A 26,374-nucleotide genomic window follows, 5' to 3' on the forward strand; every position below is an offset into this window, starting at 1 on the left:
GAGCACTTACTTAGGCTTTGGGGTCCAACATCCTGCCCACATAGGCTGTGTGACCTGGCACATATTCCTTACACCCCTAAGCATTAATTTCCCATACCTATAAAATTTCCCTTATCTTAATTTCCCTTACCTCTCTTATGGTACTTAGATTATGAGAACTAAATGAGAAAATTAATGGCGATGGTGGTGATAATAATGATGATGATGATACAATGATGATGGACTTGCCTTTAATCAACAAAATTGCCTATCTACATTCCAGGTGCATCTTCAAATTGTTTATCCCCAGCACTCATTAAAAGCTTGGTAGTAAGAAATAAATGTTAGGACATCTGGATTAAAAGGGGGCCTTGAACTCACGTCTCCTTCACCCACTCTTGGAAACATCATTAAAGCTACAATAAAGGCATCATAAGCATAATACACAAGAAGGAAGAACAAGAGAGGAGTCAGCAGCAACAAAATTAATTTTGGAAGCTGAAAAGCAGATGCATAAGTAGTAACTGACTTAACAGATCTGGGAAAGCCAAATCTTAAGCTGGCAGTAAGGAAAGCCAAGAACCAACAGAACTTACTCTGCAGAATCTTCAAAAGGCTCAGGAATTAACAGCACCAGGTACCTCTGGAGAAGATGGTGATGGGGGTAGGGAGAAGGTGGTAGCTGAAATAAGGAGGATTAAATGAAAGCTCCTTAAAAAACAACTGCATCCCTAAATACTCTCCTCAGTTGCACATCTTTTGTTAACTCTGACAACTAGAGTTTTATTCTTTGGAGAAGGCAAGTCGTCTCTGGACCATTAGATACCAGGCACAACTGAAGGTAAAGGTACTGCTCTAAAACAACAGTGATCAAGTAAATATATGCCTCCTAAATTCTTGAACCCTTCCCCTACTTAAGATGGATAGTGCTGGCACCCAGGCCGTTACCATCCATGCATGAAATGATAAGTCTTCTTTAGAAAATCTAACCAGCCTAAGAGGAACTAAAGATACCAAGACTGGGACTACCCAGAGAAAGCTCAGCAACATCACCCTGCAATCACCAACCTCACAGTTGGTAAGCCCCATTTACAAGATTTTTAGACCCTACCCTTAAACATGAAGAGTAAAGCAAGGGTTAACGCTCACCAGAGAATGGCTATCACTAAGGCTAGGATGAAAAGAACTAGAACAAAAGTCATTCAAAAGAGCTTAGCAGGGGAAAGAATTTAATATACTTGAAGGCTTATAGAAATCAGAAACATTGTAGCAGAAAAAAATATTAAAGAAAATTTCATTATAAGAAAACATCAAAGAACAAAATTGCCACCACTATTTTTGGAAAGATAAGAAAAAGAAAAAAAGAAATCCTTAGAAATTAAGAACATGATAGCAAAAATGAAAACCTCAATATGGGGCTCTAAAGATAAAGGTGAGAAAATCTTCCCAGAGTATAGCCAAAAGACTAGGAAAGATAACAAAATTATACAACCAAACCAGAAGGTCCTAAATCTAAATAACTGGCTTTTCAGGGGGCGGGATACAACAGAGAAAAAGGATGGGGAAAAATTGGTAAAACATAATTCAAAAGAATCTCCCAAAACTGATGAATATGACTTCTTAGATTCAAAGGACTAGACACAATGATGAATGAAAACAGACCCACATCAAAGTACATTGTCATAAAATTTCAGAATACATAGTTCTAAAAACTTCTATACATTTCCAGAAAAAGATGAGAGAAAAGGAGACAGAGAGAGAAAAAGAGATAAAGAAACGGATCAGATTTAAAGATTAGGGAACAAAACAGCTTTAGACTCCTGCACCACAATGTAAACTAAAAGGTAACAGACCGAAGTCTTCACAATTTTGAAGGGGAATTATTTTCAGCCTAGAATTCTATACCCAGCCAAACTACCAATCAACTATGAGAGATGAAAAGACACTTTCAAGAAATTTACCTCCCCTGCATCTTTTCTTAGGGAGCTACTAAATGATTTCTTTCAACAAAATGATACAAAACCAAGAAGAAGAAGATGTGGAATAGAAGAAACAGGAGATCTAACAGAGGACAGATGTGAAGGGAGCTATCCTAGGATGAAAACAGTATCCTGGTTCACGTAAGAATAAGAAAGCGACTCCAAATTTTCTTCATAAATACAAAATTGATAGGAATAAACATCTTAAAGAGGACATGTGAATAAATGGCAATAAACCTGGAGTTAAATTACATTGATGAATACAAAGAAAACAAAATAACAACAAAAAGAGTATTAACTCTAAGGGGGAAAAAGATGCTGAGGAAAATAAAAATAACATGTCTCAGCTCTCATTTGTAGTCCTAAAAATGTAAACACTGATATAAACATAAATATTAAACTAACCAAAATTTAAATTACATCAGAATGGGGAAGAGACTGTATATTGAGTAGGTGCATATACACTGTAGAAGGGGAGAAAAAAGAGAACTAAACCCTGTTAGCATAAAAGAAAGTCAATAGCTAATGCAAAGAATGAAAACCCAAGATGCATTATAAGCATGATATGTAGACACTGAGAAAACACCAAAACAATAAGAGAGTTCAAAGTAAACTGCCTTGGGAGAAAGAGAAAGAGTGGGAGTACAGGTGTTGTTTGTTTTTCTCATCAAACATGCAGAATTCAGTGACATGCTGAATTTAGTGACATATATACAACTTTATTCTTTAAACAATAGACTTTTTATGTGCTAAAGGTATTCTTTATTCCCTTCTCTAATCCAGATACTCTAAATGTTAATCTTAAAATAGACCAGATCATCAGAAAGCTGTGTGTCTGGGACTGCATTTTAACCATCTGTATAAGTATCTTTGGGAAATTATACAAAGTTCTTTTGCTAAGCAGTTACAGCAAGGAGCAGCTAAACTAAACCCTATAAAACACTTATATTTACTGTAGAGAAGTAAAGGATGTTTTACAACTTCATATAGTCCTCTCTATGGAAACACAGAATGAATTTCTTGCAGGCCTCAATACTTAATAACTATTCTTACAAACAGCTTTTCTTTCTTCCCATCCCCTAAAATATGGACACTGCAATTCATGTATAGGGCTCTTTAATTCCTCATTTCTGATGGCTGCCAGAAAACTGGGAAAAGAACTGATGACCTAACTGAACAACAGGAATACAAAGATTTTAAGAGAATATTATGAAAAATTATATGTCTACAAATTGGACAACCTAGAAGAAATGGATAAATTTGTAGAAACATGTAACCTACCAAAACTGAAGCAGGAAGACATAGAAAATTTGAACACACTGATAATCAGCAAAGAAATTGAATCGGTAATCAACAAACTCCCCCAAAACAAGACATCTTCACAAATGAATTCTACCAAACATCTGAAGCAAAGTTAATCCTGTTCATCTCAAACTACTCCAAAACGTAGAATTGGAAGGAAAGCTCCCAAAGTCATTGGTTAGCATTACCCTATTCCATAATCAGATAAAAACTCTGCTAAAAAATAGAGAGCTACAGTCAACAAGTCTTGATGAACATAAGATGCAAAAATCCTCAACAAAATATTGCCAAACTAAATCCAATAATACATTTAAAAAATCATTCACCATGATCCAGTAGGATTTACTCCTGGGATGCAGGGTGGTTCAATTTTCACAAATGAATCAACATGATACACCACTTTAATAAAAGAAATTATAAGAACCATATGATCTTTTCAATAAATGAAGTATTTGACAAAGTACAGCATCCATTCATGATAAAAGCCCTCAACAAAGTAGGTTTAGAGGGAATATACCTCAACATAATAAGGCCTTATATAAAAACCCACAGCTAACAACATACTCAGTGGGAAAAATTGAGAGCTTTTCCCCTGAGGTCAGGAACCATACAAGAATTTTCTCTCTCACCACTTTTATTTAACATGGTACTCGAAGTCCTAGCCACAGCATCAGATAAGAAAAAGAAAAGGCATCCAAACTGGTAAGAAAGAAAACTCAATATTTTGAAAACTGTAAAGACACCACCAAGAACTGAAAAATGAATTCACTAAGTTCACAGGATACAAAAACCAAAAAAAAAAAAAAATCTGTTGCATGTCTATATACTTAATGAACCAACAGAAAGAGATATTAATAAAACAATCCCATTTACAACTACAACCAAAAATGGTAAAATCCTAAGAATAAAATTAACCAAAGAGGTGAAAACCTGTACTCTGAAATCTATAAAATCTATAAAACACTGGTGACAGAAAAAACCAAAATGGAAAGGTACTACATGCTCATGGATTGGGAGAGCAAATATTATTAAAATGTCAATTTTATAATCAAATACAGTCCCTATAAAAATGCCAATAATATTTTTCACAAAATAAAACAAAACAAAAAATCCTAAAATTTGTGTGCAACCACTAAAGACCCCAAACACCAAAGCAATCTTGAAAAAGAACAAAACTGGAGGTATCACTATCTCAGAGTTCAAGCTATACTACAAAGCTGTAATCATCAAAACAGTATGGCACTGACATAAAAACATATAGCTCACTGGAATAGAACAGAGAGCCCAGAAACAAACCCACGATTATAGGTCAATTAATATAAGACAAATGAGGCAAGAACATGCAGTGGGAAAAAAGTTTCTTCAACAAATAGGAATGGAATGGGAAACTGGACAGCTACGTGCAAAAGAATGAAACTGGACAACTTTTCTTACACCATATGCAAAAATAAGTCCTAAATGGACTTAAGACCTAATTATGAGACCTGAAACCATAAAAATCCTAGAAGACAACACAGGCAGTAATTTCTTTGACACTGGCCCTGGCAACGCTTTTCTAGATATGTCTCCCAGGTCAAAGGAGACAAAGGCAAAAATAAACCATTGGGACTACATCAAAATAAAAAGCTTCTGAACAGCAATAAAAAAAACAATCAACAAAAAAAGACAACCTACTGAATGGGAGAACATATTTGTAACTGATATATCCACTAAAGGATTAGTATCTAAAATACACAAAAGGGGCGCCTGGGTGGCTCAGTGGGTTAAAGCCTCTGCCTTCGGCTCAGGTCATGATCTCAGGGTCCTGGGATCGAGCCCCACATCAGGCTCTCTGCTCAGCAGGGAGCCTGCTTCCTCCTCTATCTCTCTCTGCCTGCCTTTCGGCCTACTTGTCATATCTGTCTGTCAAATAAATAAGTAAAATCTTAATAAATAAATAAATAAATAAAATACACAAAAAACTTACAAAACTCAACACCAAAAAAAAAAAAAAAATCCAATTTAAAAATGGGCAGAAGACATGAACAGACCCCTTTTTCCAAAAAAGACATACAGATGGCCAACAGATAGGTGAAAAAATACACAACATTACTAATCACTGGAAAAACGCAAATAAAACCACAATGAGGTATCATCTCACACCTGTCAGAATGGCTAAAATAAAAAACAAGAGAAACAAGTGTTGGCAAAGACATGGAGGAAAAGGAACACTTGTGGACTGTTGATGAGAATGCAACTAGATGCAACTGGTGCATCCACTCTGGAAAACAGTATGGAGGGTCCCCAAAAAATTAAAAATAGAGTTACCATGTGATCCAGTAATTCCACTACTGGGTATTAAACCCCAAAATACAAAAACACTAATTAGATATATGCATTCCTATGTTTATAGCAGCATTATTTACAATAGCTAAACTACAGAAGCAACCCAAGTGTCCATTGACAGATGAATGGATAAAGATGTGGTGCACAGAGGAGTCAAGATGGCGGAGAAGTAGCAGGCTGAGACTACTTCAGCTAGCCGGAGATCAGCTAGATAGCTTATCTAAAGATTGCAAACACCTGCAAATCCATCGGCAGATCGAACAGAAGAAGAACAGCAATTCTGGAAACAGAAAAACAACCACTTTCTTTCTGAAAGGTAGGACCGGCGGAGAAGTGAATCCAAAGCGACGGGAAGATAGACCCCGGGGGGAGGGGCCGGCTCACGGCAAGCAGCGGAGCAACCGCGCACAAAATCAGGACTTTTAAAAGTCTGTTCCACTGAGGGACATCGCTCCAGAGGCTACCTGGGGCAAAGCCCACACGGGGTCAGCGTGACCTCAGGTCCCGCAGGGTCACAGAAGGATCGGGGGTGTCTGAGTGTCGCAGAGCTTGCGGGTATTGGAACGGGAAAGCCGGCTACAGAGACAGAGCCGACAGTAAGATCACAGCTCGGGGTGACCTTGAACCGGTCGCAGGCTCGGTGAGCTCGGAGCGCCGCCGGAGGTCAGGCAGACGGGAGTAACTGGGCGCGGTTCTCTGAGCGCGCACTGAGGAGTGCGGCCCTGGGCTCTCGGCTCCTCCAGGCCGGAGACCAGGAGGCCGCCATTTGTGTTCCCGTCCTCCGGAACTCTACGGAAAGCGCTCAGAGAACAAAAGCTCCTGAAAGCAAACCCGAGCGGATTACTCACCCGGGCCCGGGTAAGGGCGGTGTAATTCCGCCTGGGGCAAAGACACTTGAGAATCACTACAACAGGCCCCTCCCCCAGAAGATCAACAAGAAATCCAGCCGAGACCAAGTTCACCTACCAAGGAGTGCGGTTTCAATACCAAGGAGAGCAGCAGAATTCTAGAGGAGGAGAAAGCAAAGCACGGAACACATGGCTTTTTCCCTGTGATTTTTTTTAGTCTTGCAGTTAATTTAATTTTTTTCTTTTTCATTTTTTGTTTTTTTTTTCTCGCCTTCGGGTAAAATTTTTTTTTTAACTGTTACCTTTTTCTTTTTTAATGATTTTTTAATAGTTTATCTAATATATATATTTTTTCTTTTTTATGTTTTTCTTAGGTGTTTTCTTTTTTTGTTAATTCTTTTCTTTTTTTTTTTCTTTTTTTTTTCCTTCTTCCTTTTTGAACCTCTTTTTATCCCCTTTCTCCCCCCTCACGATTTTGGATCTCTTCTAATTTGGTTAAAGCATATTTTCCTGGGGTTGTTGCCACCCTTTTAGTATTTTACTTGCCCCTTCATATACACTTATCTGGACAAAATGACAAGACGGAAAAATTCAACACAAAAAAAAGAACAAGAGGCATACCGAAGGCTAGGGACCTAATCAATACAGACATTGGTAATATGTCAGATCTAGAGTTCAGAATGACAATTCTCAAGGTTGTAGCCGGGCTCGAAAAAGGCATGGAGGATATTAGAGAAACCCTCTCGGGATATATAAAAGCCCTTTCTGGAGAAATAAAAGAACTAAAATCTAACCAAGTTGAAATAAAAAAAGCTATTAATGAGGTGCAATCAAAAATGGAGGCTCTCACTGCTAGGATAAATGAGGCAGAAGAAAGAATTGGTGATATAGAAGACCAAATGACAGAGAATAAAGAAGCTGAGCAAAAGAGGGACAAACAGCTACTGGACCACCAGAGGAGAATTCGAGAGATAAGTGACACCATAAGACGAAACAACATTAGAATAATTGGGATTCCAGAAGAAGAAGAAAGAGAGAGGGGAGCAGAAGGTATACTGGAGAGAATTATTGGGGAGAATTTCCCCAATATGGCAAAGGGAATGAGCATCAAAATTCAGGAGGTTCAGAGAACGCCCCTCAAAATCAATAAGAATAGGCCCACACCCCGTCACCTAATAGTAAAATTTACAAGTCTCAGTGACAAAGAGAAAATCCTGCAAGCAGCCCGGGAAAAGAAGTCTGTAACATACAATGGTAAAAATATTAGATTGGCAGCTGACTTATCCACAGAGACCTGGCAGGCCAGAAAGAGCTGGCATGATATTTTCAGAGCACTAAATGAGAAAAACATGCAGGCCAGAATACTATATCCAGCTAGGCTATCATTGAAAATAGAAGGAGAGATTAAAAGCTTCCAGGACAAAGAACAACTGAAAGAATTTGCAAACACCAAACCAGCTCTACAGGAAATCTTGAAAGGGGTCCTCTAAGCAAAGAGAGAGCCTACAAGTGGTAGATCAGAAAGGAACAGAGACCATATACAGTAACAGTCACCTTACAAGCAATACAATGGCCCTAAATTCATATCTCTCAATAGTTACCCTGAATGTTAATGTGCTAAATGCCCCTGTCAAAAGACACAGGGTATCAGAATGGATAAAAACACAAAACCCATCTATATGTTGCCTCCAAAAAACTCATTTTAAGCCCGAAGACACCTCCAGATTTAAAGTGAGGGGGTGGAAAAGAATTTACCATGCTAATGGATATCAGAAGAAAGCTGGGGTGGCAATCCTTATATCAGATCAATTAGATTTTAAGCCAAAGACTATAATAAGAGATGAGGAAGGACACTATATCATACTCAAAGGGTGTGTCCAACAAGAAGATTTAACAATTTTAAATATCTATGCCCCCAACGTGGGAGCAGCCAACTATATAAACCAATTAATAACAAAATCGAAGAAACACATCAACAATAATACAATACTAGTAGGGGACTTTAACACTCCCCTCACTGAAATGGACAGATCATCCAAGCAAAAGATCAGCAAGGAAATAAAGGCCTTAAACGACACACTGGACCAGATGGACATCACAGATATATTCAGAACATTTCATCCCAAAGCAACAGAATACACATTCTTCTCTAGTGCACATGGAACATTCTCCAGAATAGATCACATCCTCGGTCCTAAATCAGGACTCAACTGGTATCAAAAGATTGGGATCATTCCCTGCATATTTTCAGACCACAATGCTCTAAAGCTAGAACTCAACCACAAAAGGAAGTTTGAAAAGAACCAAAATACATGGAGACTAAACAGCATCCTTCTAAAGAATGAATGGGTCAACCGGGAAATTAAAGAAGAATTGAAAAAAATCATGGAAACAAATGATAATGAAAATACAACAGTTCAAAATCTGTGGGACACAACAAAGGCAGACCTGAGAGGAAAATATATAGTGGTACAAGCCTTTCTCAAGAAACAAGAAAGGTCTCAGGTACACAACCTAACCCTACACCTAAAGGAGCTGGAGAAAGAACAAGAAAGAAACCCTAAGCCCAGCAGGAGAAGAGAAATCATAAAGATCAGAGCAGAAATCAATGAAATAGAAACCAAAAAAACAATAGAACAAATCAACGAAAGTAGGAGCTGGTTCTTTGAAAGAATTAATAAAATTGATAAACCCCTGGCCAGACTTATCAAAAAGAAAAGAGAAAGGACCCAAATAAATAAAATCATGAATGAAAGAGGAGAGATCACAACTAACACCAAAGAAATACAAACTATTATAAGAACATACTATGAGCAACTCTACGGCAATAAATTTGACAATCTGGAAGAAATGGATGCATTCCTAGAAACATATAAACTACCACAACTGAACCAGGAAGAAATAGAAAGCCTGAACAGACCCATAACCAGTAAGGAGATTGAAACAGTCATTAAAAATCTCCAAACAAACAAAAGCCCAGGGCCAGACGGCTTCCCGGGGGAATTCTACCAAACATTTAAAGAAGAACTAATTCCTATTCTCCTGAAACTGTTCCAAAAAATAGAAATGGAAGGAAAACTTCCAAACTCATTTTATGAGGCCAGCATCACCTTGATCCCCAAACCAGACAAGGATCCCATCAAAAAAGAGAGCTATAGACCAATATCCTTGATGTACACAGATGCGAAAATACTCAACAAAATACTAGCCAATAGGATTCAACAGTACATTAAAAGGATTATTCACCACGACCAAGTGGGATTTATTCCAGGGCTGCAAGGTTGGTTCAACATCCGCAAATCAGTCAATGTGATACAACACATCAATAAAAGAAAGAACAAGAATCATATGATACTCTCAATAGATGCTGAAAAAGCATTTGACAAAGTACAGCATCCCTTCCTGATCAAAACTATTCAAAGTGTAGGGATAGAGGGCACATACCTCAATATCATCAAAGCCATCTATGAAAAACCCACCGCAAATATCATTCTCAATGGAGAAAAACTGAAAGCTTTTCCGCTAAGGTCAGGAACACGGCAGGGATGTCCATTATCACCACTGCTATTCAACATAGTACTAGAGGTCCTAGCCTCAGCAATCAGACAACAAAAGGAAATTAAAGGCATCCAAATCGGCAAAGAAGAAGTCAAATTATCACTCTTCGCAGATGATATGATACTATATGTGGAAAACCCAAAAGACTCCACTCCAAAACTGCTAGAACTTATACAGGAATTCAGTAAAGTGTCAGGATATAAAATCAATGCACAGAAATCAGTTGCATTTCTCTACACCAACAGCAAGACAGAAGAAAGGGAAATTAAGGAGTCAATCCCATTTACAATTGCACCCAAAACCATAAGATACCTAGGAATAAACCTAACCAAGGAGACACAGAATCTATACTCAGAAAACTATAAAGTACTCATGAAAGAAATTGAGGAAGACACAAAGAAATGGAAAAATGTTCCATGCTCCTGGATTGGAAGAATAAATATTGTGAAAATGTCTATGCTACCTATAGCAATCTACACATTTAATGCAATTCCTATCAAAGTACCATCCATCTTTTTCAAAGAAATGGAACAAATAATTCTAAAATTTATATGGAACCAGAAAATACCTCGAATAGCCAAAGGGATATTGAAAAAGAAAGCCAACGTTGGTGGCATCACAATCCCGGACTTCAAGCTCTATTACAAAGCTGTCATCATCAAGACAGCATGGTACTGGCACAAAAACAGACACATAGATCAATGGAACAGAATAGAGAGCCCAGAAATAGACCCTCAACTCTATGGTCAACTCATCTTCGACAAAGCAGGAAAGAATGTCCAATGGAAAAAAGACAGCCTCTTCAATAAGTGGTGCTGGGAAAATTGGACAGCCACATGCAGAAAAATGAAATTGGACCATTTCCTTACACCACACACAAAAATAGACTCAAAATGGATGAAGGACCTCAATGTGCGAAAGGAATCCATCAAAATCCTTGAGGAGAACACAGGCAGCAAACTCTTCAACCTCATCCGCAGCAACATCTTCCTAGGAACAACGCCAAAGGCAAGGGAAGCAAGGGCAAAAATGAACTATTGGGATTTCATCAAGATCAAAAGCTTTTGCACAGCAAAGGAAACAGTTAACAAAATCAAAAGACAACTGACAGAATGGGAGAAGATATTTGCAAATGACATATCAGATAAAGGACTAGTGTCCAGAATCTATAAAGAACTTAGCAAACTCAACACCCAAAGAACAAATAATCCAATCAAGAAATGGGCAGAGGACATGAACAGACATTTCTGCAAAGAAGACATCCAGATGGCCAACAGACACATGAAAAAGTGCTCCATATCACTCGGCATCAGGGAAATACAAATCAAAACCACAATGCGATATCACCTCACACCAGTCAGAATGGCTAAAATCAACAAGTCAGGAAATGACAGATGCTGGCGAGGATGCGGAGAAAGGGGAACCCTCCTACACTGTTGGTGGGAATGCAAGCTGGTGCAACCTCTCTGGAAAACAGCATGGAGGTTCCTCAAAATGTTGAAAATAGAACTGCCCTATGACCCGGCAATTGCACTATTGGGTATTTACCCTAAAGATACAAACGTAGTGATCCAAAGGGGCACGTGTACCTGAATGTTTATAGCAGCAATGTCCACAATAGCCAAACTATGGAAAGAACCTAGATGTCCATCAACAGATGAATGGATCAAGAAGATGTGGTATATATACACAATGGAATACTATGCAGCCATCAAAAGAAATGAAATCTTGCCATTTGCGACAACATGGATGGAACTAGAGCGTATCATGCTTAGCGAAATAAGTCAAGCAGAGAAAGACAACTATCCTATGATCTCCCTGATATGAGGAAGTGGTGATGCAACATGGGGGCTTAAGTGGGTACGAGAAGAATAAATGAAAGAAAATGGTATTGGGAGGGAGACAAACCATAAGTGACTCTTAATCTCACAAAACAAACTGAGGGTTGCTCGGGGGAGGGGGTTTTGGAGAAGGGGGTGGGATTATGGACATTGGGGAGGGTATGTGCTTTGGTGAGTGCTGTGAAGTGTGTAAACCTGGTGATTCATAGACCTGTAACCCTGGGGATAAAAATATATGTTTATAAAAAATAAAAAATTATATTAAAAAAAAAAAGATGTGGTGCACATATACATAATGGAATATTACCCATCCATAAAAAAGAATGAAATCTCACTATTTGTAACAACTTGTATGGGTCTAGAGTGTATGATACTAAGTGAAATAAGTCAGTCATAGAAAGACAAATACCATATAATTTTCTTCATAGGTGGAACTTAAACAAAACAAATGATCGAAGAAAAAAGGAGGCCAAAAACCAGACTCTATAGAGTACAAAGTGATGGTTACCAGAGGGGAGGTGGCTGGGGAATGGAGTAAAAACAGGTGAAGGAGACTGAGAGTACTGAGTAATGTACAGAATTCCTGAATCACTATATTGTATACCTGAAACTGTCACACTGTACATTAATTATATTGGAATTTGAAAGCAAATTTTAAAAAAGAACAAAATGTGTATAGATAAATGCGGTTCTGGAGATTTGCTTTCTACCCTTTAGATAGAAATTGCCTAAGTACCTATTTGATTATGGGAAAGTCCAAAGGAAGTTCAAATAGATACAAAAACTACAGAATGTTTTCAGAGTTGTTTGTGACACTGTAGTAGACTCCCCAGGGCTAATTCTCTGCACCTGGGACCCTCAGACTTGGAGAAACTCCCCTCTGAATAACTAAGTAAAGAAGAGAATCAAAGTAAGCTAAATCCTTTTCGGATCTCAATCATTTCTGGGATGGTCCTGATGGGAAGGAAGTGTAGTGTAGGCAGAGATGATAAACTGCTGGCCTAAGCTGCATGTTCAAACTGATAGTGGTTGACATAAGAAAGCTCCCGTATTTATCATACATGCAGCCAGTAATTGAGAGACTATAAACTTCAATGCCCATGACACAGACTGAGAACAAGTTATGTGGAAAAGAGCTGATGGCCAGTTAATAATACATTCCAAAAGTATGCAGAAGGGCCTCAGCAGACTGTAGTGGACCTCAAATGTAGTATCACCAAGTCAGAGTGACAGGCCTTCATGTGATTTATAACACTGCCTTGGCTTTCATTTACGGCAGATGTTAAGAGCCAATGTTTCCAGAACTCCCCTATATGACAGTTTTACAAAATGAAAAAAAAAAAAAAAAAAAAAAAAAAAAAAAAAACCCCACAGTGTTTCCAGTAACAACAACAACAGAGAATGATCACCAATGGTTGATTATCTACCACATAATTAATTCCTCCTATGTTAAAATCATAGGAAATACAAACAAGTGTAAGACATGACACTTACACACACAGACATATAGACATATACACATCAGGACAATATGAGACAAATGAAAGTACTAGAGAAGTACAGAAGGTAACAGGTATTTAAGAGGTCTGGAAATGTAACCAGAAAGTTTGAGCTCCAGGGCGATGTTTAATAGTGGGAAATATCTTCCCAAAAAAGGAAAATAGAGAGGACATTTTGGTTCAGAGGATGGTAATGTGGAAGTACTAGGTAGGATTACTGCATAATAAGTAGATCAGTTTGGCTGCAATGAAGGGTATGAGTAGGGCAGCAGTATCAAGGAAGGCTGGAAAGAAGGACCTAACCAAATTATAGGGTCTCAAATGCCAGACTAAAAGGTTTGAATCCCAAGCCTATTCTAGAGATAATACAACTTTTAAAGGTTTTTGAGCAGTACAGTAATAAGAAAGCAAAGCTTCAGATTTATTCAGCAATGGTATATAAAAATATACTGGAAAATGACAAATTGGAAGAAGCAGTACCACAACAGTTAAACGTACAGTGTTAAGAACTCATCCTAAATGATGATAGAAAGGAAAAGAGATAATTGAGGCCCATTATGAATAAAGTAACAGACTTTGATGATAAATGAAATAAAATCATAGCCAGCTATGAGCCTTACAGAACAGAGGAACATTACTATGGGTTATAGAAATATGTAAGTAAAAATATGCTGACCTGGCTTGAAAATATCCAGCAGATAAAAATGTGGAATGGGGACTAAGAAATAGAAAAGGCTGAGAGATAGCAAGGGTTGAGAGATAACAAGTTTTGTCCCCAGTGTTTAGAACAGATAAGAAGAGTAAATCAACTGACGAAATGAAACCTTGTCAATTCAAAATCTAACCTAATAGCTTTTAGGAAAAAGATTTTGACTTTGAAGATAATCGAGCCCTAGATAGCTATAAAATACTACATCTTTGAAGTATATCCTGTTCTGATGAAAATCTTTTACATTTGCATTCTGAAAGCAACAACAACAACAAAAAAGGGTTAGCTCCCAGGACAAAGTCAGCTGAACTGAAACTATTTTAAGACATAAATAAATACATATACATTATACTGCTGTCAAAACTGCAGCTGAAAAGGGGTTTTATTCAGATTACAAAAGTGAAAAAGGTATCTATAAATACTGGATATAAAATGTAATATGAATGAACACATTGCCTACAATGAAAAAGAAAATTAGAACAAGAATTTGTAGTTAGGAGCAATGATCTTTTTTATTGAGGCTGTTCTTAAAAACTAGAATTTTCATATTCTGGACATGGGTCACTTTTTAATGGAATATCCAGCCTTTTGAACCTCATTTTATTTCCTATTTGGCCTAAGTACATGGTCTTAAAAGAGTTAAGAACTGTCATGAAAGTGAAGATAGTAACCTCACAAAGTAGAACTTGGCCTGGCTTATAATAATTCCAGTTTTGCTTCTGAATCTTGATACCCCGGAGGTTCTTAGAAAAAAAGACCTGAACTAAGCTACTGGATCCTTCTAAAAGCAAAATTTTAGCATGAGAGATCCTCCTTATCTTTCTCTCCGATTAAAAAAAAGCTGGGTACTGAACTTCTTTATTATTTTTTTTAAACTTCTTTAGATTAACTCTTTATATATTTAACTTTTTTGTGACAAATTAGGGTTGTTATACATGAGATAAGCTGAGTCCTCTCTATAATTCTACCAGATGACCTAAGGCTAAACTCTTACTGTAAGAAGACCCTGAATGACTCCTATACCTTAGTTCAATTAAACTGTGACACATTCTGGAAACATCGACATGTGTGTACAAAATACATAAAACAACCTCCATGTTTTTTAGTCCTTTTATAGCGTGGAGAGTTTTGTGCAAAGAAAATCTGTAATTATTTTTAAATGGTACTAGCAGAATTAAAGTAATTTAAATAATGTTTGTGTGTCTAAGACCAAATAAAACCTGTGGGATGTATAATACTGTTCCAAAATGCCCAGATAATATATATATGCAAGAACGTGCTCATCTTTTCCTACAGAAGTGAAAATTTTTTAAAGAAAAGCTCAAAAACTCTTAAATAAAGATCAGAAAGAGAACCAGACACTCACTAGTCGGTCTCTGTCATTTTGGAGTGATGACATAGCTTTCTTTAAACTCTGGACTTCAGCCGGGGTGGTTGCAGGCTGGGCTGCAGACCTCTGCTTCCCCTCCTCTGACTTGCGGAATTTCTCCAGTTCATTCAACAGGTGATCTCTCTCATTCTGTAGACTGGCCATAGCCTTGGAAAAGGACTGCACTTGGTTGTAAGAATCTTCTAGTTGTGAGGACAAGTGAAGCAGTTGCTCATCTTTGGACAGAAGCTGTTGGTTAAGTTTATCGAGGCGAGGCAAGCTGTTATCCTCAGTGGAGTTCACAGAAAGGGCAACTTTCGAAACAGGAGCATCTCTTCTCCTGCTTAGGAGCCCCTGTTCTTCTCTCAGCTCTGTCAGCTCCTTCAGACTGGCATCGTATTTCCTTTTCAGTTCATCAAGCTCCTCATTGGCACGATCTCTGCTGTTTTGTAGGGAATTCATAGACCTTCCAAAAGACTGGATTTGTGCTGTGAGGTCTTTATTTTCTTTGGTGACTGAGAGTAATTTCTGTTCCATCTCCACCAGATCTCTTGCCAGCTCTGCCACTCTCTCTTCTGCGGTTTCTGTTTCGTTTCGCATTATCCCTGCATCATGATGAAGATGTTTCAATTCTTTCTTCAGTTTATCTTCAATTTCACCCACCTTCTTGGCAGCCTCCTTCTGAACATGAACCAATTCCTCTTCCAATTCTGTAATTCTCTTCTGAGAGGAGAAAACGATAGTACTTAACCTCTGTACTTCTTCTTCTTTTACTTTTAGTTGGGCCTGAAATATTCCTAAAGTTCCTTCTTCTTGCAAGGCTGTCAATTGTCTCTTTAGTTGGGATACAGACACATTTAAGCTCTCAATCTCTTTAGACAAACTTTGTTTCTCCTCCTCTAGAGCAAGAGAGGACCTTCGCAGATCCTCCTTTGCTTCCTCAGACTCCTTCAGCTTTTCTTCCAATTTGACACATTCACTTTTCAGCTCCTTATTCTGCTGAAGTTGAGCATCAAGGAGCTGCTTTTGCTGGCAGTCCTTTCTTGATATCACTTGGTTCAGGTCTTCTCTATATTGGATTAGTTCTGCATCTAGTTTGGCATTCTCAGAATTAAGATCATCCATATGACTCCGCAAGCATCGAATTTCTTCTTTAAGCTTGTTATTCTCAGCAGCAGCGTCTTGGATGAGTTGATCTTTTTCCAAGATGACAGAGAGATGTCGCTCTTCCAGCTGCTGGTAGTCACCTACGATGCGGTCTCTGTCATCCTGGAGAGAAGACATGGATTTAACAAAGGAATTCAACTGAGCCTTCTGCTGCATGTTTTCCTTTTTGATGGCTTTCAGTGCCTCCATAAGCTGATTGGTTTTGTCAACAGCCTTTTTGTTCTCCTCTTCTAGGACAACATTCTCCTCTTCCTCCTGCAACAACAGGTTTTCCAATTCTTTAATTTCTTTATTATGTTGCTGATGTAGTTCAGCAACAGCTACTTGGACTGCCTGTTCCTTGGCAGAAAGCAAGCTTATAATCTTCTGCTCTTTCATGTTTATTTCTTCATGCAGCCTGCTGGTCAGTTCTCTGGAGGCCTGAAGATCCGTCTCTAGCTGTTCATAACTGAACTTACAATTCTGGATATCAGCCTCTTGCCGCTTTATGATTCCTTCTAAGTTTTCTTTGTTTTCCTTACATTTTTCTAAAGAGTTATTTAAATCAGCTGACTGGTCTCTGAGAATCTTAAGTTCTGATTCCAACTTAACTACTTCATTCTGAGAACTGTGGTATAGTTGTCGAGTCTCTTCTAGCTGGGACAAAAGTTCTTTGTTTTCCCCCTGCAGAGTCTCACAGACCTTCTGTTGAAGCTGAACCTCTGTCTGGGCCTTGGACTCCCAAATCTGCTTGTCATGTTCAAGCCTGGAAAGAAAGAGAGAAGGTCATTAATCACAGATTTCAAGGGAACACTATTTGATGCCTAAGGGACATATACAACATTACTCAGATTTAAAGATGAAGCAGTATTCGTAATTAAAGGTGCTCATCCTTCCAACGAAGAGGTATTAGTTCTACTGGATGGTCTGCATTAAAGATATATTGCACCTAAGGTTATTTAAGTCTTAAAACTCCAAAGCCATGTTGCTTATTTTAGTGACATGACTTTGCACACCCTAGAAAGCAGTACTTTCTATTATTTTGCTTTACTTTGCTCCAGAAAAGCTCAAGTCTAGCTCCTTAAAGGAATAATCTTGGTATGACAATGAGGAAACCTGTCTCAAAGCAGAAAAATCCTAATAAAAGTGGAGGAGTTCCCAGTATGGGGGTCACCATCAGCTCCTGAATTTGAAAAATGATATAAAATTGAAGTTAGAGGACAATAACTCTCATGCAGTATGAATTGATGTTGAATATGGGAAAGAGAAAAGAGGACATCATTTATAAGGCTATAACAATCATTTGGCAGTACCGCAGTAAAAATCCAGACAAAGCAGTGGAAATGAAAATGAAAAGAAAGGGAGAAATAAAAGAGTTCTCCCAAGAGAAAGATGGGAAGAGAAGCAGACATAGATTTTCCATCTTAATATTAGCCAAAAGTCACTGACAAAAAAAGAGAGAGTCAGAAGTGAGACAGAATATAGGGGAAATTTCTAGTGAAATTTAAACCAAAATTAGTCCCATAATATTAATAGGCATAAAAATAGTTTAAATAGAGGCCTTCTTTACCTTCAGTTACATTTAGAAGAGCAAAAAAGTTCCACATTTACCTGGAAATATTGATCTTCAATTCCTCCATGTGGATGGACATCTGCCTAAGTTGATCCTTTAGAACACTGCAGTTCTCCTCTTTGAGTCTAATTTCTTCTTCTTTGGTTTGAATAGCATCACTGAATTTCCTCTCCCATTTCTTGGCTTCATCTATCACCCTGTCTCGATCATCCTGAAGGGAAGACATGCTCTTTGTGAAAGCTGCAAGCTGGGCCACGGTACTGTCCAAGTTTTCCTGAAGTTGCTTAACTTCCTTGTCTTTCTTGTTCAAAGTAATCTGAATCTCTCCAAATGTCTCTTCCAAGTGGACTTTTTCTCTACGCAAAGCATCCAGTTTCTCTTGCATGTTCTTCTTCTCTTTCAGGTGTTTCTCTTCTACCTGCTCCAGTCTTCGCTCCAGATCTTCATCCTTTTGTTTCATTTGGCTTTTAACTGATTCTTTGTTTGACTGAAGTTCCTTTTTCAACTTAAGATTGTCTGCTAGGACCCTTGCTGCTTCACTCTGAGTATCATCTAGTAGAACTTTGAAGCTAGCCAATTCTGCTTCTGCCTTCTTGCGGTGTTCGGTGGCCTGAGCCAGATTTTCTTTGGTTATTTCCAAATCTTTTTGAGACTCGGTCTGAACAAATTCTAAGGCCTTAACAGTTCTCTCCAGAGCACTGATTTTCTCTTGGTACCTGATGCAGTCCTTCTGCAGCTGCTTTACTTCCTGCTGTTTTTCTTTTAAGAGTTCCTGTAGTTCCTTCGCATGGCTTTTATTGCCAGGTCCCTTCTGAGCACCTTGTATTTTCTCCAAATATTCCTTTCGTATTTCTGATTCCACCTTAGTTTTCTCTTTGACTAACTGCTGCTTTTCTTCTTCCAATTCACTCACACATTTTTTAAGGTTCTGCATTTCAGATTCTAGTAGCTCATTTTTTATTTGGGCATCTGTAACATCCTGATAGTAATTCCCAATGCTTCCATTAAGTTCTGCTAACTGATTCATAAGCCTTTCTTCCAAATCATCTTTCTCTTCTTCTGCTGTCTCCTTTAGCTTGGTAACTCTGGCAAGTTCTTCTTGTATTTGCTGATTTGATAGGTTTATTTTGGTTACTTCTTCCTGAAGCATTTTTAGTTCGCCATCCTTCGCTGATATCTGACTCCGTAAAGTACTTCTCTCATTTTCTAAAGTCTGGCTAAATTCCTTTTCTTTCTGCTTCTCTTCCTCTAACTGAGCAATTCTTTCTTTGAGCTGATCAATCTGCTGAAGATAGTTATTAATTTCATCATGTGAGCTGACATTCTCACCTTCATCAGGCTTCTTGGCACTGTTCTCTGACAAAATGGATTCTGAATCTTCCGGCCCAGTGTTCATGTCCCGAGAGTCTTGCTCATTAGACTCACCTGGGACAGACTGTGTTGCCCCTTCAATGATATTTCTTTGGTTATCCTGTTTCTCAGTGGCCTTTAGGCTACCTTCTATGGACACAACACTTTCTACTTGATGCTTTAAATCTTGAACCTCTTCACTTAGAGATTCCTTCTCAGTCATTAAAGCCTCAAACTCTTTAGAAAGGGTTTTATACTCTGTTTTGACCCTTTCTAGTTCCTCTTTCAAGTTGGAATTGGAAGAAAGAAGTGCCTCCATAACATCATTAGATGCACCTCCTCCAGACTGTACCTCTGCTCTAAGCCGGTCATTCTCTTCTTCCAGTTCTAGGATTTTCTGCTGTTTAGATTTGGCAAACTTTCTCATCTTTTCCTTCATTTCCTCCATTTCCTGTTCAGTTTCCTGCAACTGCTTTTCTGCTTCTTTCTTGTTTGCTTCTGTGCTTCTTAACTTTCCATAAAGTTCTTGTTTCTCCTGCCTCACAGTTTCCACAACATGCTGAATTCTTTCTGCCTCATTACTGACATTCTCATAAGACTGCAGAAGAACTTCATACTCTTTTTGTAACTCTTTGTGTTTCTCTTGCCACTCAGTGCTTTCTGCAATCTTAGAACATTTCAAAGATTCAATTTCCTTCACTAACTTTTCCTTATCTTCGGTAAGATCCTCCAGAGCTAATTTCAAACTTTCACAAGAGCTATTGAGACTTTGATTTTCCATTAAAGATCTGTCCATTTCTGTAATGAGCTTGTCTCTTTCTTCCTGAAGAGCAGCTAACTTTCCTAAGAACGTATCTTTTTCTTTATTTTGAGTAGAAACTTGGCTTTCCATGTCTGCCAGAGACTTAGTGAGATGTTCAATGGTATCTCTTGCCAAAGACAACTCCTCTTGGAGACCTTTGTTTTCTTTTAGTGCTTCTTTTCGGGAAATAAGGGCAGCTTGTAGTTTCCTCTGTATTTGTTGCTTTGCTTTACTTTCTTCTCCAGTCTCTTCTGGTTTTTGCTTCATTTCACAAAGTTCCACCTGTAACTGCTTTATCCTCTCATCATGTTCTTTGGCTTGCATTTCCAGCTGGGTACGCAGAGCCTTGATTAAATCCTCTTGTTCCATTATCTCTGCCTGTACTTTTGTAAGCACCTCCTCTTTCTCATTAAGCTGTCCAGAAAGGTTTCTAACTTCTTCTTCCTTTTTGACTATGAGTTTTTGCAGTTCATCTAATTCAGGCTGCAATTCTCTTAGATGTTCTAATCCAGCAATTTCTAGCTGACTGCTTTCCAATTTCTGCCTCAGGCTTTCTGCATAGGCTTCAGCTTCAAGGGACATTGTCCTTAGACTTTGGATTTCCAAACTTTGTTTATTTATCTGCTCTTGTAACTGAAATACCTCTTCTGATTTTTTAGTAAGCTCATTTGTTGCAGAACTAACCTTCAATTCCAACTCCTCTTTCTCCACCTCTATTTCTTTCAGCTGGGTCTTAATCTGGGCAACATAATTACTGCTCTGCAGAGCATCTCCATCTCTTGGATGAGAAAGAAAGTCAGACTCTGAAACAAGTTGAGGAGGTTGCTGTTCTGTGGTTTTGAATAAAGGCTCTTTTAAACTTGGAATGGGAGAGCCTGGATCCTGCTGGTCAATACCCAGGAGTTTTCTGTCTATAGACTCCTTTACTTGAATCTGGAGTTGTCTCAGCTGGTCTCCAATGTTCTCATTTTCCTTGCTCTGCTCATCGAACTGTTCTTGTAAGCGATTATACTCATCCTTCTGGTGCTTCAGCTCCTCCCTAAGATGTCTTTCTTTCTCCTGTGCTTTTTGTAGAATAGCCTTTCGAGACGTTAACACTTCCTGTAGCTTCTTTTGAAGTTGTTCCTTTTCTTTTTCTAAGTCCAGTATCTTTTCTTCCAGTTCTGGTTTCCAGTGCTCTCCACTACCTGCACCAGGTGGACTGATCGCCACTGTTTCTTTTACAGGCGCTGCTGAGTCTCCATCACCTACATCCTTGTTACCTGTGGTTAATTTTTGGATAACTGCTTGGTTTTCCATGATTTCTGCTTGCAGCGAATCTATCTGGTTTGTCTTCTCTTGCAAGTTTTGATTCATCTGTTTGATCACAGCCTGTAACTGTTCTTCAGCTGCTACCTTTTCTTCTAAATCCTTCCTTATAAGCTCTAATTCCACCTCTTTCTCAGATATTGTCTGCTTTAAAGAAATTTCTACTTCGTGGCACTTAGCAGTCACACATTTTTCTGAGTCTTTTTTGCCTTCTTTATCTTCCTTCATTTCCCTCTTCTCACGCTCACTGAGTGGGATCTCATTCATAGATTCATCTTTCACTTTGGCCAATTCCTCTTCTAATCTACTGACTTTCTGTAGAAGCTCCTTTCTGTTAATAAGAGCTGCCTGGAGCTTTCTCTTTCTCTGTTCACTTTCTTTCTTCACAAGGACTAATTCATGCTGAAGCTCTTCTTTACTTAGGAGCCCTACTGGGCTCAGCTCATCAGAATTCTGTTTAAGGCCAGAAAGAACTTCTTTATCTTCTTCCACCTGCTCTTTTTTTGCCTCTTCAGCTCTCGATAATAAGTTCAGCTGTTCCTTAAGAGTCTTAATTTCAATCCCAAGAGAAAACTTCTCTTCATTAAGCTGGACCATTTTCTCAGTCATACTAAAGCTAATTTCTGTCACTTGCTGATCCTTCTCCAGGACGGTTTGTTGCAGGGTTTCCACATCTCTTTTTTTCTCCGATAAGAGTTGATCCATTTTTGCTATTTCAAGTTCCTTCTGTGAAAGAGCCTGGGAAAGTTCTTCCATCTTATTTGAGATATCTTTCACACGTTCTACTCCTTCAAGCACTTCACTTTCCTTCTTCTGCAGCTGGCTTTGCAGGCTTTTCACCAGTGTACTCTGCTCAGAAAACTGAAGCTGTATGTCATCCAGTTCATTCTGTAAAACTTCAATCTTCACATCTTTAGATTTGGCTTCTATGCTTAGACTGTGGATCTGTTCAGTAAGCAAATTGTGATGATTCGTCTGACTTTCATAGTCAAGTCTTCTTTGCCTTTCTGCTTCTGCAAGGTTCACTTCCAGTTGTTGTACCTGAGCCCTCAGTTCTGTTACAACACTAAGTTCCTTCACTTGAGAAAGAAGCTGGTCTCTTTCTTCAGACAAAGCAGTGAATGCACTGTTGGTGTTTTCAGCTTTTTTCCTAAACTCTTCAATCAACTGGGTGAGGTTGCAGATTTCCTTAGCTTTCTCATCTAAATTTTCTTCATAGATTTCTTCTGCTTTATGAAAGTTTATCTCAAGCTCCGAAATTTGCCTTTTTAGCCTTTCCAATTCATCCTGGTGACACTTACAAATTCCTTGTACAGCAGAAGGGGGTTTATCAACCTCATCCTGCCTGGTTGATTTTAATTCCATCCCTGTGTCGTTCAAAGATATTTCCTCAGATGTTCTATTTTGATATTTACTACTCATCTGCTCTTCTTTTTCAACTGTTGGAAGACTGCTTTCTTCACATGGCATTGAGGGAAAATGTTGTCCTGTATCTTCAGGCAGTATTTTCATGCTAACTGTGGGTATTCCTTTACTCTCTGTCTGCTTCATTTCTTTCTGGTTAGGGACCTCAGGGGCCCCCTCAGCTTTTTTCCCCTGGAGCTGCAACTTAAGAAATGCAATCTCTTCTTGAGCTTCTTTCATTTCCAACAATAAAACTGACAGTTCTTTATGTTTCTGAGAAAATGTGTTGTCTAGGACATCCTGTCCACTCTCCTGGGCAGAAGGGCTGCTCCTATGGAGCCTGGTAATATCAACCACGTTGATCTATTTTTTAAAAAAGAAAGGAAAAGCCTCAATCAGATAGATGTCTTAGAAAAAAAAGTCTACTAAAAACGCCTATTTCATGCATTTTTTCAAATCTACAACTTACTAGTCTAAACTTCCTACCATAAAACTGCTAAATCCTTTTAAAATCAGTTTTTCTTTCCCAAATTGGACCTCTGAGAGTACCCTGTTAATCTTATACTGAGGCCAAGCCACAGTCATCAGACCTTATGGTAACTGGGAACTCCTTTTCCAGATATCCCTTACTTGAGAAACTATTTTCTTTGTATTAAAACTCCTACGTGTTTCTTTTAAGAACCACTTAAACATAAAAGGGAGGCAGGAAATGCATTAAATATTGTTTCATCCCAAACCAAGAAGGAAGTTATCATTCTTTTTCCTAAGCTATCTACTGAAATGGAAACTATTGAATAAGATAGCTATTACCAGATAAGTAGATTATCAAACAAGTAGGTTAAGATAAATTACCACTATCAAATAATCAAAAAGGAGTTCTGTAGAGGGTTGGGTATGAAATTACAGACTTGCTTGACAAAATACTATTATTATTACAAAGATAACTGTGTTAGACTGCTCAACCCATATATATTATTTTTATAACTGTCTTCCGGGGAAACAGAATCAGTTAATCTCCTGATAAATTTCATTAGAATTTTACTAAATGAATTTGGGTTCAGTGTACACAATAAAATCTCCATCTTTGCCAATAGCACCATTTTTTTTTTTCCCAGAAAAAAATTTCAATTTGATATGAGAAAAAAAAAAAAAACCCCACCCATAGGACTGTCAAATAATGTAGTGGCCAAGAGTACATTTTCTGCAGCCCAACTGTCTGAATTCATATCTTAGCTCCGCCATCTATTAGCAAAAGCTGGCACACAGAAAATATTCAAGAAGTATTTGCTACTATGTTGATAGCATTCTCAGCCACTGAACAAAAAACATTCATTTTTAAAGTTATTTAAGAAAGATTATCATTTTTCATGATCATTATTCTTAATCATTTAAAATTCTTTGCTCTCTGCATTATCCATACTCAAATTTCTGAAGACTAAAACTAAACACACTATTTAAACACATAGAAAAATTCCTTTATAATTTCTTCAAGTCACATTCCAATTTTATCCATCCCTATATACATTAAAGACCTGATACAGTCAAGGTATCACTCCTGCTGCCAGAAGACTTCAATATGATTCCTTTTTTGTTCTCTCTCTCACCTTAAGTATCCTTATTTCCTCTTTTTGTCATGCCACTTCACTCACTCTACTCCTTCCCTTGGTCACACCCTCTGCTGCTCCCTAGGATATCTATAAAATTCAATCAACTTTTTGGCTCAAGTGAAAAAAAAAAAATCAATGTTATCCACAATGAGAGAACAGAGAACCAAAGAACTTTCCCAAAACCAAAAGTAGCTTTTCCCAGCTACTGCCATTACTTTTTCTGCTAATACTAGTCCCCTTTCAGCTGAGCTTACACATTCTATGAACATTTTCTACTCACTTTCTCTTACCCCAAAGGATCATCCTAGGCACAAACACAATTTCTGTGTGTGTGTTTCCCCCCCTTTCTTTTTCATTGTTCTCTGTTTATTTGTTCTCCCTTCTGGTATTTTCTTTTTCTTAAGAGATTACCATCTTTCTTATCTGTTCCTCTTTTTTTTATCTAAGTTATCTTGCTTTCACTAGATACTACTGCTAAGCATCTTAAAAAATTAAGCACCTGCTTGCACAAACAAGATTCATTTTCCTCTGCCAGTATCCATATAATGCTACAACTTTCAAAATTTAGTTTCCTTTTCCCAAGTAGCCCCATCAAAAGATACTGAATATAAGTGTAGTGGTTAATTTTACTGTCAAGTTGGCTAGGGCATACTAAATACTTGGTCAAACATTATTCCTGATGCTTCTGTGAAGATTTTTTTTTTAGGTGAGATTAATATTTAAATCAGTGGAGTTTGAGTAGATTACTCCTCCATAATACAATTAGACCTCATCCAATCAGCTGAAGGCTTTAACAACAACAACAAAAAGACAGAGCACTTCCAGAGGGAATTCTGTCATCAGACTGCCTTCAGACAGGAAACTATCAATCTTCCCTAGGTCTCCAGCCTATTGGCTCACCTACCCTATAGATTTTGGATTTGCCAGCTTCCACAACTATATGAACCAATTCCCTTAAAATAAATCTTTCTCTACATATATACATACTCCCTATTTTGTCTCTCTGAAGAACTCTAATAATTAAGCAGATGCTATTTATTTATTTATTTATTTATTTTGCAGATACTTCTGTTAAAAAGTTACATTATTCCTCAAGGCCATTTATGACTCTATTATGGACTTCTTGATTGGAAGAATAAAGCTAATTAAACACAATACAGCTAACAATAATCTTAAATCAACAGAATATTAAAGAGCCACATATTTCCTATAGTAATTTTCAGGTTATTAAAAAAGCACCAATCTCCAAAAATTCCCTTTTTAATATAACCCGAAATGAACCTATGCCAATTTAGTGGAGGGGAACTAGAGATTTTATCTAATCTCACTGAGAAACTTTTCTGAGATGGGAAAGAATTTGAGATAAATAATAACCCAGTTTGAGAAATGGATTAGAAAATTCCAAATAAATGGCTACTGCGCTTGTACTTTGCTTCAGGACATATTTTAAAAATCCAAATATTCACAAATAAATGAGACTAAATGGGAAATAATAACCATTATGACTTTTTAAAATAGATCGCACTTTCTAGGTATTGTAATGCTTGGTCAACATTAGAAAACTGCAGAAATGCTTACATTTGAAGCTAACTCCTCTTGATCTAGTTCACATTCTGGTTATTTTAAGAACATATCACTTACCTCACTGACTTCTCTATCTGCCTTTCCACTTCTATTCTGAGCCTCCAAGAGAGTAATCTGAGAAGATAGTTTTTCTGAAAGTCACAAAATAAATATCCTTAGATGATTTATGTAGAGTGTTTGAGAAAACAGAG

The 26,374-nt window shown here is 37.8% G+C and overlaps 1 protein-coding gene across 3 annotated transcripts in view; it reads right to left on the reverse strand.

The window, feature by feature from the left end:
- Positions 1–26,374, reverse strand: part of GOLGB1 (golgin B1) — a 126,964-nt gene that overhangs the window by 18,174 nt on the left and 82,416 nt on the right. For 2 of the 3 annotated variants that reach the window (XM_059162798.1, XM_059162799.1), the window contains 3 exons: positions 26,241–26,314; positions 18,167–23,355; positions 15,407–17,321 (listed from right to left, as the gene is read on the reverse strand). In XM_059162798.1, coding sequence (XP_059018781.1) covers positions 15,407–17,321; positions 18,167–23,355; positions 26,241–26,314 — 7,178 coding nt within the window. Of the gene's footprint in view, positions 1–575; positions 662–15,406; positions 17,322–18,166; positions 23,356–26,240; positions 26,315–26,374 lie in introns of all 3 variants that reach the window. The other variant, XM_059162800.1, reaches the window with a different exon arrangement.

This window comes from Mustela lutreola, chromosome 2 (assembly GCF_030435805.1).
Source record: "Mustela lutreola isolate mMusLut2 chromosome 2, mMusLut2.pri, whole genome shotgun sequence".
NCBI classification, from domain to species: domain Eukaryota; kingdom Metazoa; phylum Chordata; class Mammalia; order Carnivora; family Mustelidae; genus Mustela; species Mustela lutreola.